Source organism: Chelonia mydas, chromosome 12 (assembly GCF_015237465.2).
Source record: "Chelonia mydas isolate rCheMyd1 chromosome 12, rCheMyd1.pri.v2, whole genome shotgun sequence".
Lineage (NCBI taxonomy): Eukaryota > Metazoa > Chordata > Testudines > Cheloniidae > Chelonia > Chelonia mydas.
In genome coordinates this window covers 16,634,323-16,648,656 of record NC_051252.2, presented here as the reverse complement: position 1 = coordinate 16,648,656, position 14,334 = coordinate 16,634,323, and the positions used below count along the sequence as shown (strand labels likewise).

General features: G+C 38.0%; 1 protein-coding gene across 2 annotated transcripts in view; it reads right to left on the bottom strand.

Annotated features, from left to right (window-relative positions):
- The window catches only part of LOC102929896 (plasmanylethanolamine desaturase), a 74,268-nt gene that overhangs the window by 15,800 nt on the left and 44,134 nt on the right, over positions 1–14,334 (bottom strand). For both annotated transcript variants that reach the window (XM_043526349.1, XM_043526348.1), the window contains exon 3: positions 7,449–7,540. In XM_043526349.1, coding sequence (XP_043382284.1) covers positions 7,449–7,540 — 92 coding nt within the window. The remainder of the gene's footprint in view (positions 1–7,448; positions 7,541–14,334) is intronic.

Genomic DNA, 14,334 nt, shown 5'->3' with positions numbered 1-14,334 from the left:
ATGGAAATGGGATTACAACACATGTCCAATTCTAAGAGACAAATCCCATGCTTTCAGACCAAATGGGAGTACTGCACATATAAGGAGCTATTTGCTTTCAGGAGGATCTAAGAGAAGAATTTTACATGGTATTTCAACCATCTGTATCCACAAGTGCTTGAAAAGGGATTCTATGAATAGTGGAACAGCACTGGAACAAACGCCATGATGAACTGAAAATACTGCCAAGCAGCAAATAGTGACTTTTTAAGTGGTACTGTAGTTGCCAGCTCATTAACAAAAAAGATAATGAATATCAATTGCACAAAAAATATACTATTTTTATATTATTTAAGAATATTATTTGAAAGTTAATGTATATAAGTCCATAACAAACATTCTGATACTAAGCACTGCTCCAGGTAAAATAAAAACCTGATATATATCTGACCCATTACCAAATTCTAATCCTAATTTTTACGTATCCAGATAATGCAAAGGGTCACTTTAGTATGGAAGGTCGAGATGAACATTGGGCTGAGGCTGACAGGGTACTATGTTTGCTCAGAGACTGGTGTGTGAGCGTGGGAGGGAGGAGGGGAAATCTCCTGCCCTGGGTCTGAGGTGAGGCAGAGGAAGCACTCCATCATAAAACCTCCTCATCTCACTCTCCCTTTTCTTCCTGGCCCTGCTTTTCAGGGCTAAACAGAAATTGTACTCCTGTGGAACATATGTTTCTCCTAGAGAACGAACGTACCAGGAATGCCAGTCACTGACCAGGATCACTTCCCAGCAAGTGAGACAATATCAGAACCCTGGTGATCTTGGCATATCTCCGAGCCGAAGGAGAACCTCCAAGAAGGGGGAGGGGAATAAAGACAAGGCACAATCCTCTTACAAAAACCAACAAATTCAACATTACTAAACACTAAACTAATAAAACTAACAACTAACTAAAGACTAGTTGAGGCAAGCTTGACTGACTGAAGTGGGCATGTTGGATGCGCCGTCTCAGGCCAAGGTGGTTGAGAAGGCACTGAGAGGGATTCATCCATGCAGCCCTATGTAGCCTTGTTGCATGGCATGAGGATGAGTAGGGTGCATGAGTGCACCAAACGGGCATTACTACCAAAAATCTCCAATCGAAAGCACATACACGCTTGACATAGAGCATCCATAGGGACACTACTCAAAGATCTGTGTCTTTTGGAAAGAATGTCCCTTTCTTGTAACTCATGCTTTGAAAACATAAGACAGTCTAGCCTCAGACCTAGAAAGATCCTACATTACGAAGAGATTATGGCATTAAAAGATTTTGTTATCTGGTGTGTAAGAAGCAAGGAATTTCTCAAAGAACTTTAAAAAAACCCAGCATGTTTAATTGGAGAAATGTGTCAATTTATTTTCCTGGTATGGCTAATAGGGTAGTAGCACTTTTTGTTCTTGCAAATCTCTGTATTCATTATGCTAAGGAAGTACAGAAATCAATCTGAGAAAAGAGAGCTAATGGGAAGTATTCAATTAAGCACCAAACAATCACCATGAAAGAGCACATATTGAAATAATTGCTTAATACAAGAGCAATGATGCTGATGTGAAGTCCTGCAAGTTACAAGCAAGCACTGATCTATTTTCAATAGAACTTTCTCTGTGGGCGGATTTCAGAGTTCTTACACTTCCAAAAGGAAGCATGAGAAAAGTGAACAATAGGAACAAGAAAGGAAACATAACAAAATAGCATTCATTTGTTTGAATAAATAATCTGAAGTAAACTGAAGACTAAACTGATTTACACCAAGTAATTATTTGGAATTCTACAATAAGAAATTTAAAATACTCATATCCTCCACAGCTCCTCCAATGGACTTATAACAATGCTATTTATGTAAAGAAGATGTATAGTAGCCACTTAGCAGAAGATTAAAATAACTGCTGCAAAAGGAAAATTATGTACTGAAGCACTATTAGAACTATACCACCTCCTCCTAAAATAACAGCATTAATGCACTGGCTCTGGAAGCATGGATGGATCGATCTGTGGTCAACACTAACCACCGGGCTAAAAATATCTATCACACAGCAAATGATAAAAATGACTGGTAAGACTATACTCTGAATAAATACATAAATTTGAGAACTGTAAACTTGTAATCTGAATAGCTATGCAGGAGTCAAACTTCAGAAATAAGATCACTGATAGCTATTAAGTGGGAGACATAGCTTCAATGTGTTAAAATAACTAATAAAATCTCTTGGCATTTCTTTTGGCTAAAATACATGGCATACAAAATGACAATTGTTATGAAAAGTATGATGGCACAATACTTTCTAGCCTTTACAAAGAAAGGATTTTTGCCTTTAAAATCTTTTAGAAAGGCCATTCAGAAGGAAGATTTTCAAAAGCACCTAAGAGATTTGGGAGCACAATCCTCACTGACTTTCACTAGGTCTTGTGATCTTAAATCTCTGCGGTAGCTTTGAAAATTTCCCCATTAGCTACCCTTGGGAAGTCATAGGTGAGTTTCAATTCATTTTTTTTTTTAAAGTAAAAGAGAAACAGTAACTTGCATTGTTGGGACCCAAGGCCCTTTCCCCTGTTTACTGGAGTCGTGTTGGGTCCCTGTAAAATAGGATCTGGCTGGTGCCCTGAGAAGATGCAGGTGACACAGTGAACAAACAAAATGACCAAGGAGCTGCAGGAGAAGTAATCACTAAGGTAAGATGTGGTAGGGGGACAATCTTGCTAGGGCAAGCAAAATATACAAGTGATATTGTGCTGGCAGGAGACTGAAATTCCTCTTGTAAGACATAGCTATGTGACAAAGAGCTGTATTTGTTAAAACACTGAGATTTCCATTCTGGAATCTGCAGGATGGGTAGTTCCAGAATGCTTCTGGCTATATTGCTAGAAAATGGGTCAGGGTGTGGACACCAAGAAACTATACTGCACCAGAGAACACTGGGGAAAGATTGTGCATCTGCACCTCTGAAAACCAGACCCCTAATTTAAAAGGACAAGTTAGAACATTTTGGTCTCCAAGTCCATCTTCGGGACCAGATTCCTTCCATAATTGCTCATCTCGTTGTTGGCAACTGTGTCAGTACATCAGCCAATTAGAGGGCTAATTTCCCGTCTGCAATCTGAAATTATTGCTATTGCATGTGCACTTGTGTGTACAGAATTATGAAATTCTGGCACTAAATCATAGACCTTCACCCTGGCCTGCGTGTCCAGTATTACTTCAGACTAATCCTTTGATGCTTCAGGCAGGAGTCTGGGAAGATCTTTTGTCCCTTTGTTCAATGTGTCTTTAAGGAAAGTCGGAGACCTCTCTCTCCCTGCCTCTGTTCTATGTCAGTTTTTCAATCCTATTGCTAAATGATGCCCGCCTCTGCACAATGACTTCAATGCGAGCAGTAGAAATGGAGTACTTCTGGGAATCAGGCCTCCTTCCTTTAGGTTCCAAAACACGGATTTCGGTGTTAACCTTTAGGCACCCAAGTCTGGAATGTTCTATAGTTATTTGCCTTCTTCTAGTTTAAGCCTGTTATTAGCTAGATCCTAAATATGTTGTTATGAGTGGGAAAATGGTTCAAAAATAATATCCCATCTCTTTCTGATAATATTGGTATAATACTTCCTGTAATCTGATGTGCCTCCCCAGAGATATTAGTAAAATTAATGGTTGCAATTCTGGCATTATGTAAGAGAGAAAGATCCACCCTCAGAAATGGGTAGATTGACATTTAAGCTTCATGTGTTTGTACAGTCTTAGTATTACAGCTTCACTGTAAATTTCTTTGCTATGGAGATTGTTACTAATACGTGAACAACAAGTCTGAGGGTAAGCACTCTACCTTGAAAATGAATAAAATATAAACATTACAGGAAAGAAAGACCTTGCAAGGTCAACTGTAGAGCAAGGGCAAACCCAGAAGCTACACACAGAGGCATCAAGCTGCAGTATGTGTGGTTCACAGACAGGACTCTAAGGAAACTCTGAAAACAATGGGTCAAAGGAGAAAAGGGAAGAAGTATTACAGCATCAGATAGGTCATGGTCTTAGCAGCTCAGCAGCAAGAAATATGTGAGGATTGCTGCGAGTATGAGAAAAATCCAACCACTCTGCCAGCCTCTCAAATACAGTCTCAAACCGGTCACTGTCTTGTGACTGATTTTTAAAGAAGGAGGTAAAAAGCGCTTAGCAACCACAAGCTCCAAACACAGCCATGAAAGGTCAAGAAATATGATATAAAAATAATCACCTAAATGTAAAGGGCAAATTCCCACCCCTCAATCAAGAGCAGTTAAAATAAATGCACAGTTCAGTCTCAACTATCCAGCCTAGGGCTATCTGAAATTCCAGGTTAAAAACAATGGTACAGCTCTTTCATATAGTTATGCACAATGCATTTCTATCCCTTTTATACAAAAGCCTATCTTCCAAAGACTAAAGAAAATTTGGAATATAATAGGGCAGAGGGGAAAAATCAGGGTTGTACTGCAGAATTTAGGAATAACAAGTTATTTTTACATAATCTTTTCATACTTATCTCAAAGCACTTTAAAAAGAAAAGCAAATATAATCTCAATCTTACAGATATGGACACTGAGGCACAGAAAGATGAAGGGACATGCCCAAGATCACATAATAAGTCAGTGGAAGAAACAGAAATAAAACCCAGCTCACCTGATTCTCAGTCCAGTGCCCTGATTACACTGCCTCTCAGTTTAACAGATATATTGTACACACACACACACACACACACACACACACACTTACTTTCAAAATATAAAAAGCTTGATTTTGCAAAAAAGTGGTAACCCAACCACTCCCCACTGACTTCAATATTCAATTTTACCTTGGCCTAACAACTTTAGGGACTTGAATTCAAGGGGAGCTGTGAATGCTCTGCACTTTTGAAAATCTTGGCCATTGTTGAAGACACACACATTGCTCCTTCAATACATACAAAATGCAGCTGTTAAAGTCATCTCCTTTGATCCAACTGATGCGCATGTCACTCCCCAGTATGAATTCCTTCCACTATTGCATCAGATATAAGCTCATCATCTATTTCAAGGCTCTGTCCATTCCTAATTATCCACCTATATCAAGTTTAGCACTACCCCCCAGACCATCCACTCCATCAATATTCCTTCTCATCTCCAGCCACCTGCTTCTCACAAAGTCACCTGACCTCCATAACATCTGCCATGCAACTATCTATGCAGGTAATTTAAGCTAGTCTGCAAGGGCCCTTTCCATGTCCAGAATTAAGACCCATTTCTTCCATCCTTCCTATCATGAATCTAGTTGACTAATATAAACATTCTTATCTCCCTCAACTTCTTGAATGTCTGGAAAATACAGTAGAGAGACAAGGTGGATGTGGTAATATATTTTATTGGACCAACATCTGCTGATAAAAAAAGAAAAGCTTTCAAACTACACTGAGCTCTTCTTCAGGTCTGGGAAAGGAACTCAGTGTCAGAGCTAAACACAAGGTGGAACAGATTGTTTAGCATAAGTAGTTAACACAAATTCTGAGGGACTTGCCTCTTCCACCAACAGAAGTTGGTCTAATAAAAGGAATTACCTCACCCACCCCCCATCTCTCTAATATCCGGTTACCAACCTGGCTACAGCACTGTAAATGGAAAATATACTGTGAGTGCTACCAAGTAGCTAAATATAAATAAGTAAATAAATAATATGCATTTAAAAAAATTCACCAGATAATGTTAGAGAGGCCTGACTTTAGATGGAGACCCATAATTAATTTAATTGTACCATTTCTGCTAAATAAAAAGGTAAAATTATTTTAATTACAAAACACTTCTAAAGTAGTTACATTATTACATATTGTTCCTGGCTGTTGCTAAATTGCAATTAATAATTTTGAGACTAGTCCTTTAAAATAATCCACTCTTTCTTAATGAAAACTAGAAGCATTTATATATTGGAAATTCAGATCAGAAGTCAGAGTGGAGAAATGAAAACATAAATATGCACACAAAGCCTAATATCTCTCTCATATATATGACCAAAATTGTTGATATCTAAGAAGTGTGTGTACCTGTGTGTAACACACACACACATACACATACTTGCACTTTATTTATTTGTATACACCTCAGATGTCACCATTTTAAGCCCATGCCTCATTTATGTCTATTAATAATTTGTTTTGTGAAAGGCAGGCATATATGCTATACCACATACAAAATTAAGTGAGGATAAAATGGAGCTTTTGCTATGTATATCATACAAATGGTCTCATCAACCATATTATTTTCATATTACACAGCAGCTTCTCATATAGTATTTCAATGACCTGATTAAGTGCCAGATTTGGCAAGTGTGCGCGCACACACACACACACACACACACACACACACACACACACAAAAATGAAGATAAAATGGATTCTTTTGTCAAAGATGTATTTGAGATTAACGGCAAGCTGGCAGATTGAATGTGTTACACTGCACTGAGGCAATTACTGTAGTAGGTAAAGCAAGTGATAAAGATTTATTTAGTACAAGGCTGATATTCATTAATCTCTTTAAACCCCATGTTAAGGTTGTTTAAAGCACTGTAGATCTTCTCTGGGAAGGTCTGTTGAATCTATGACAGAAAAGGCAGACCTGCATAAATGCAGTCCAAGTCTCCATGGACTATGACATTTCTATACCTCCACAGGGAGGCCAGTATTTTAGATTAGTTTGGTTAGCACTGCAGATGTAGCATGCTGATTTACTAAACTCTGATGCAAGTACCAAAAATAATTAGCGTATCAAAGATCACTTTCTTTCCCCTCTTTTATTAGTGTGCTAAATATGGCATTGTCACAAGGAAATAACTTATTTCACTGGTGTTCAGACTTTAACTGCAGACTTACAAAAATGTACGTTTCTTATAAGAGCTGTTTTTTTCCAGTGCTGATTTTTTAAAAATGAACATATTACACAATTGCACAAAGGTCACTCAATTACACCCCTCCTTCCACACATCTCAGTATAAGGTACTAATAAGCATTTCTAAAAATTAAACAGCTACGTTGGTGCTCGGATACTGTACTAATAGGCACAGTAGAAATACCTAGATTTAGTGCATAAGCTTTTCTGAACTGCATTTTGTGTGTCACAGATTAAACTTGTTCAGTGGATAACCTGAGCACTAAAATTTCATGCTTTTACAGCATTTACTTTATAAAAAAATAATTCTTATTGGGTAGGTACAGTGTTCCCAGTGTTTAAGTGAGATCCATTTCTCAATACATAAGAAAGAATGAACACTGTCTCAAGAGTTTTGTGCAAGGTTCCCAGATATTGCTGGTGGATGGGTGCGTAAAACCAGAATCACACCCGCAACCCTTCCTGATTTTTTATCTTCAGAAAGCATATTAAAATGATTTATTTCTAGTCTACTGCTCATACTGAATACAAGTCAACTTCTCCTTACCTTGCCAATGACAGGGATATCAACGGAACCCCAGGTATCAGCTCCCCAGTGAACCATGCCTGAGGCAAAATCAGCTGTAATAATTCCAGCAACTGGAAATAAAAAAGAATGTTAACACTAGAAGCTAATCTACACACTGAAGTTACATCAACCACTTTCCCTATGCAGCAGATAAAATTAAAAAAAAAAAGTCACTGATTTCCAATGCAAAACTACTTTTTATGAGACAACATAAAACTAGCAAAATTCAGTTTAATCAATTTCAATTAAAAGAAAGGTAAAGTGTACATTTAAAAACATATTAAAAAGCTGCTTCTGGAATCATGCAGAATCAGAAAATCACTTTTACATATAAAAATCCAGCAAGTCAGCAGGTGCCAACTTCATTTTAATAGTAATCCATTAATCAGTTTTTAAAGGTTTCTCTATTGTAGGTTTACTTAACCCAACCTAGCACAAAATAAGGGGCTAGCCCAGTGTTTCTCCAACATTTTTTCAACCATATTCTTCCTTATCTCTCTCTCTCTCCCCACCTTTCTCTATGTGGCCTATACAGTTTTGTATCTTCATTGAAATACCTTCCCGAAATGCCCTTCATTCCAGCAACATAAGATGGTTCCATTGTGCGGAGAGCCTTTTCCAAAAGAGCAAAATTCTCCAGAGACTGCGGTTTCCAGATCTGAATGCTTAATTTCATATTCTAGCTCAACAAGGGCAAGGATTCAAAAATACTGGATCAGGGGTTTATTGTGATCAGACTACAAGAGCTACTTACACTGAACTATTCCCTCATTTTCAAATGCTAGTTCAATATTAACATCTAGCAAAAATGCTGAAGTTTTATATTAATATTTCATAAGCTTTATATACAGCATATCAGTAACTCAATCCACTGTCCATGAAACTCTATTCTAGTTATTAAAATACAACTAAAAGGAAAGGATTTTTTTAAATGGGCTAATTATCTAACTCCAAGATTCATGATTTGCCTGTCAAACTAAAGTGAAGAAGTTAATTCAAAACAACTGCCATACCAGTTACATTTCCCCCATCAATTATTAGCATTGTCCTCCTTAGATACCATGTAAACAAACTCCCCTTCACAGTAAATAAATTCTTCATGCAAACCATCTTTGTCCTGAATTTAAAAAAAATATTTGAAGTCAGTATGACATGTTGTCACAGCAACAACTAGATTTAATAACCACCCTGAACTTCTATTCATAGATTCCAAGGCTAGAAGGGACCAGTGTGATCATCTAGTCTGACCGCCCATATAACACAAGCCATTTAACTTCCCCAAAATAATTCCTAGAGCAGATCTTTTAGTAAAAATATCCAGTCTCAAGTTAAAAATTGTCAGTGATAGAAAATCCTCAAAGACGCTTGGTACATTGTTCCAATAGTTATTACTTTCATTGTTAAAAATGCATGCTTTATTTCCAATCTGGATTTGTCTAGCGTCAACTTCCAGCACTGCATTACATTATATCTTTCTCTGCTAGACTGAAGAGCCCATTATTAAATATTTGTTCCCCATGAAGATATTTATAGACTGTAATCAAGTCACCCCTAAACCATCTCGTTGTTAAGCTAAATAAATTGAGCTTCTTGAGTCTAACACTATGAAGCATGTTAGTATTCAGGATTTTCCTAAAGTCAACCGCACTTATCCTAATATTTCAAATGGGCCATTAATTTCATAGTCTATTTTAACGGCCAAACCTCAAAGTCCGATGGATTTTCATAGGAGTTTACTTGAGCATGGGCTGGCATAAAAACAGAGCGAGGACTTCAGGATTTCTAATAGTGTCGTCTACGTTACATAAAATATCTCCCCCTCTTTCTGGGGATCTTATTTGTCAAAATCCAGAAATGTAGATAATTTCAGTGGGAGCAGGATTATACCCTTAATTCAATCTTCCTCTAACATGCAAACTGGGCATAATTCACAAAAATAGCATTATAGTAACAAATGTGACAGTTAATTATGTTTCACGGACTGACTACCACCGGTACAGACAAATGGGTACATCCTTGTCTTCTGTCAGGTAAGCGGTGGTGCCCACATGAGGTACAGAAATTTTTATGCACAGCTCTGCCTCCTCTTCCATGCAGGCAAACTCCCCAGCTGATGACTGCAAACTCTGTATAATATAGGTTAGTCTGCCTTGACTTCCTAATTTCAGTTACTCAGCCCAAGCTATACATCTGATTAGACAGTTTTGTGGGCATCTGTACCTCTGTGGTCATGCCCTGGAAAATGTGATGTACAGAAAATGTATGAAAATGTAAAGCTAGCATTTTAATGCTCAGGGGTTTCCTGGTCCTGCTTGCAGGCTAGGGAGCTCTGTAGGGAAGCATGAAGGCAGCAAACAAAAAGCCTAGAGTAAGGTGGGGCAAGTTATGCCTCTGTTTTAGGGAGCAACCTGCTTTGTGTTTCATCATTCTGAATTCTAAGAAAAAAGTAGCGTTAAAATACTCTTTATGGAAGGTTGCAGTGTATCTAACTTCTCTGTTGGTATGCTGTTACACATACCAGAAAACCATCAGGATAGTCAAAAAACTAAACTGGTTTTTGCAACACAAATTAAACATTTGAAAGTTTCCAAATATTTTTTTCCATTTCTGTCCACTCCCATGGTGTGACTGTCACTGCCTTACACAAATAGGTTTGACTAGCAATAACCTCAGCTCAAAAAATAGACCATTATTTTTCTGAGTTAGCCCTTTGCAAGAACATTTGAAGGCCCCACTCCTGCTCAGGAATCTTTCATTTGACAGCGGAGATTTTGGAAGTCAGTGCCATACGAGAAACCAGATAGGCCCACTGGTCTGGCAAGACCTTCCAGAGATTTAGTGATAAAGGAATAGGGTTGGGACAGGGAGAAAGCAAATCTAGATCTGGGAATCAAAGTCTACTTCCCCTCCTTAACCAGTTTATCCCATTTAAAGAGGCAAAGGAGACAGCGAAGTGACACCCATGACAGAGAAGTCGGGGACAAGATCGGAAGCAGACAGGTGAGACAGAGAGCTGAAAAGGGGCCCTCAGTTAGGAAGATTTTAGGTGAAAAGAGAAAAGGCCACCTGTGAGGGAAGCTCCATATGCCTAGCTGATACAAGTAATGGCCTCTGGAACCACATGTTTTCCAAGTGGGGGCACAGAAAGGGGTAAAAGGATCCCCTTACCTTGGGCTGGACAGCCTCCTCCTTGACACTGCTTTCCTCCTCTTTCTTCTACCTCAGGGGCGGGGCAGCTAAGAGATTTGTCCAGCTCCGTGCCAAGTGTCTGAAGCCCAGTGAAAGTGCCCTTATCAGCCTTGCCTCGGGTGAACCAGTGACCATCTGCGAAGAGGACTCAGTGCCTCATGTTCATACAATGCCCACAACAAAGTGCTGGAGAGTAGAGTTGCAGTCAGCTCCTGGCCAACTTCTTTTTCTTTCCCAGCTGAAGAATGAAGCAGGTTGAAAAGGTTCAAGATGCCACCTCAGCATGAGGCACCTGCTGCTTCTTCAGCACAGGCAAGAATCAACTGGGGAGTCTGGCTGCAGGGAGGTGAGAAGCAGCTGGAGTGGACATGAAAATTTTTGTATCCTGACTGAGTACCCCCAGTCTGATGCACAGATGATAGAAACACACGGGGTGTTTAATTTGTAATGAAAGAGGTGCCGGAGTTCAAGCAATTTTTTTTATATTCCTAAGTGATGCAGCAAGCGCAGAGGTGCCTGGCTATGGACTGCCATGCCTAGAGGTGCTGGAAACATGCCTATTTGCCTGTATCAGTGGCAGCCACACCATGGGAAACAGAGAAGGCATGATGGTGTAGCATGAAGGTTGTATCAACATCAACTTGGGATGGCCACATTACTTACAAGTGGTAAAGGCACATGAAAATTATTCAAATACATTAACAGTGCTGGTACAATCTTTATACCATACAGTCACATATTCTATGCATTCCACATCCTTTACAGAAAAAACATTTTAGAAACTGTTTGAAGGAGTTTTTCAAAATTTTTATATCCCTCAACTTGTAAAGTCAGATTCTCTTTGTGCCTTAATCCAATGATACAGGCCTCAGAATGATAGAAAGATGTTCTCAAATACATTTTAGAAACCTCTAAAATGTGATTACAATAGATTGTCTATGCAGAATAATGTGATTTTTTTAAGGTTTGCTCTTAAAGGACTCAAAGCAAGTTTTAATATTTGGCATCTCAGAGCTAAAAGCCAGTGGCTTACGCACTGGAAAGCTGGCAACATCCCCATTACGCTGGCTGTTTCATTTTCTAGTCTGATGGGTTTCAAGATAGATATCTGACTTTAAACTTGTCACTGTTCCTAAATTGTTCCTATGCTTCAGGCAAATGTAATTCTGTGGGAAATTCCACATTTATGAGACAGGAGGAAACAGGCAAGTTGTTTAAAAATAAAAATAAATGGCAGCTGTCTGGAGGGGTTTGAATGTTTGAAGTAGTCCCAGATGAGACTGATTAGTGATGGTGAGTTGGCCAGAGGTGTCTGATAACCATTATCACACAGCCTTTCCACTTACCACCACCACGTGTGTTATAGAAGGTATTATCATAATTGTGTTTTGATACTGTTTAATTCTTGCACTATGCATCTATATTGTAAAACACACTATTTGGAGATTCATAAGTGATTGGAAAAATATTGTTTTTTTGAAATAAATTGTACACGTATATATTTTAGTATATTGGAAGTTTTTAAGTACTCCATTTAAAAAAAGATAATGTTTAACAACAGTGCAAGAAACTAAAACCCCCCACAGGCTTTTGGGTTTAACTCTCAAGGTCAACTGATATCATTAGACTTACATGAACTCACTTAAAGTTACAGCAGGGAAATCATGTTAGGAAATATGGGTCAAGTCATCAAGCAGTAATAAAGCTGTTACCTCCAGACTTAGTATTTGAAACATTCTTTGAAACCTGTCATAGTTTAGTATTTCCATTATTAGAATGACATTTAACAATGAAGTATATCATTTAAATGACTTTAAAAAACCAAAGGCCACTTAAAATGAATATCAAGTCAAATGTATCAGGAAAAAAGTTACAGACCAAATAACGTCACATTTTATTTAATCGATAGCCATTTTGTCCCTATACATAAGACATGAATGAAAAAAAGTGGAGAAAACTTCTTAAGCTTCAAGGTAATGAAATAACGATGCTATTTAGAGAGCTTCAGAAAGGTTTTTGTATGGCAACTGATATGGGCCTACATTTTGTATGGCAACTCATATGCAGCATATGAGTACCAAAGAATAAATTATATGTAAATATGAATTACAGTGCCAAATCCAAATCAAATGGATGAAGTGACATCATCAAGCATCATCAAGCAGATGAACTGACAAATGTAAGTCACTCAAATAGCACAATCATAAGCATGGTATAAAAATTTATGTTGTGATATCCTCAAATGTATATTCTCATTTACAGTTTAGGGAGAAAGAAAAGGAGGACTTGTGGCACCTTAGAGACGAACAAATTTATTTGAGCATAAGCTTTCGTGAGCTACAGCTCACTTCATCGGATGCATTCAGTGGAAAATACAGTGGGGAGATTTATATACATAAAGAACATGAAACAGTGGGTGTTACCATACACACTAGGGAGAGATTTTCAAAAGTGCTCAGCTTTTGACTGACTAACTTTGCTCCCGATTAAATCAACAGGAGCTTTATAACTGATTTGAAAGGGAGCTGGGTTAGGCCAGTGCCAAATGCTTTTGAAAATCCCACCCTAAATTGTTTTCATGAAGAGAATTTAAGCTTGTGTGACAACTTTGGTATTCCAAGTACCTCCATGTGCTTCAAAAAAGGAAAGATTAGATACAAATTGAATACTCATTATACTTGCACAAACCCTTGGCATTAGAACCTGTTTAACTAAGCACAAGAATAGGTGCAACAATGCTGGCCCTTATTCTTTTCAGAAACTGCCAGCCGTCCAGATGAACTGATAAAGACAATCACCAGACACTTCCAGAAGGGATTAAAAGGCCAAAAACCCATTCCTATCAACTGCTGATTCAGTGTCTCCCCTCTGTCTATCTTCTGCTCCTGATTTCACAATCCAAACACTCCTCACAGTGCTTCTCGATGGATCATTCTTATATGGATCATTATTAAATTCTAGCAACCCTGTTACCCTCTAGCCCCTGCACAGAATTAGATGGAGCTACTACAGAGGCAGCTGCGCAGACAAGCAGGGGACAGCCAAAACAGATCTCTGTGGCTGCTAGCAGGAATAGGCACACACATGCTAGAACATCCACATTGCCTATATGCTGTCTGGGTTACTGGGGACCCAAACAATTTTTCAGGAGGTAAAAGGAAAGTTTCTGAACACCTTCAAACACTGTTTTATCATATAATGTATATATTGTTTCAAACAATCATAAGAATCAACCAAAGTGGTGTCGCTTTTTGTACATTTGTTTTATTTCTGGATTTTTAAATTACATTGAATTCAGTAAAGGTGTTATATTTCATATATACAGGTATTCCATACATACTAAATAAAATTTACATTTCCATAAGTTAAATTTGGGGCTAAAAAATAAATGGTTGAGTGTCCTTTTAAAGAGCTAAGTAGAATAGAGTACAGTTTAAATGAATAATGCATTTTTTAAAAAATGGAACAAAGTAATATAAGTGGGGCACATTAATTCCCAAGCACATTAAATTTATTGTCATGTAGGTGCCCACTGGGAATAATTTATGCAACTTCTATTAAGAAAATATTTTAAATTTAAATTTGCATATTTTGCTCATTGGGACTAACCTTGCCAGGATCCTTTTTGGAGGTGCCAAGCCCTCTGGTGTGGACTTTATAAAATGTCCACTTAGCA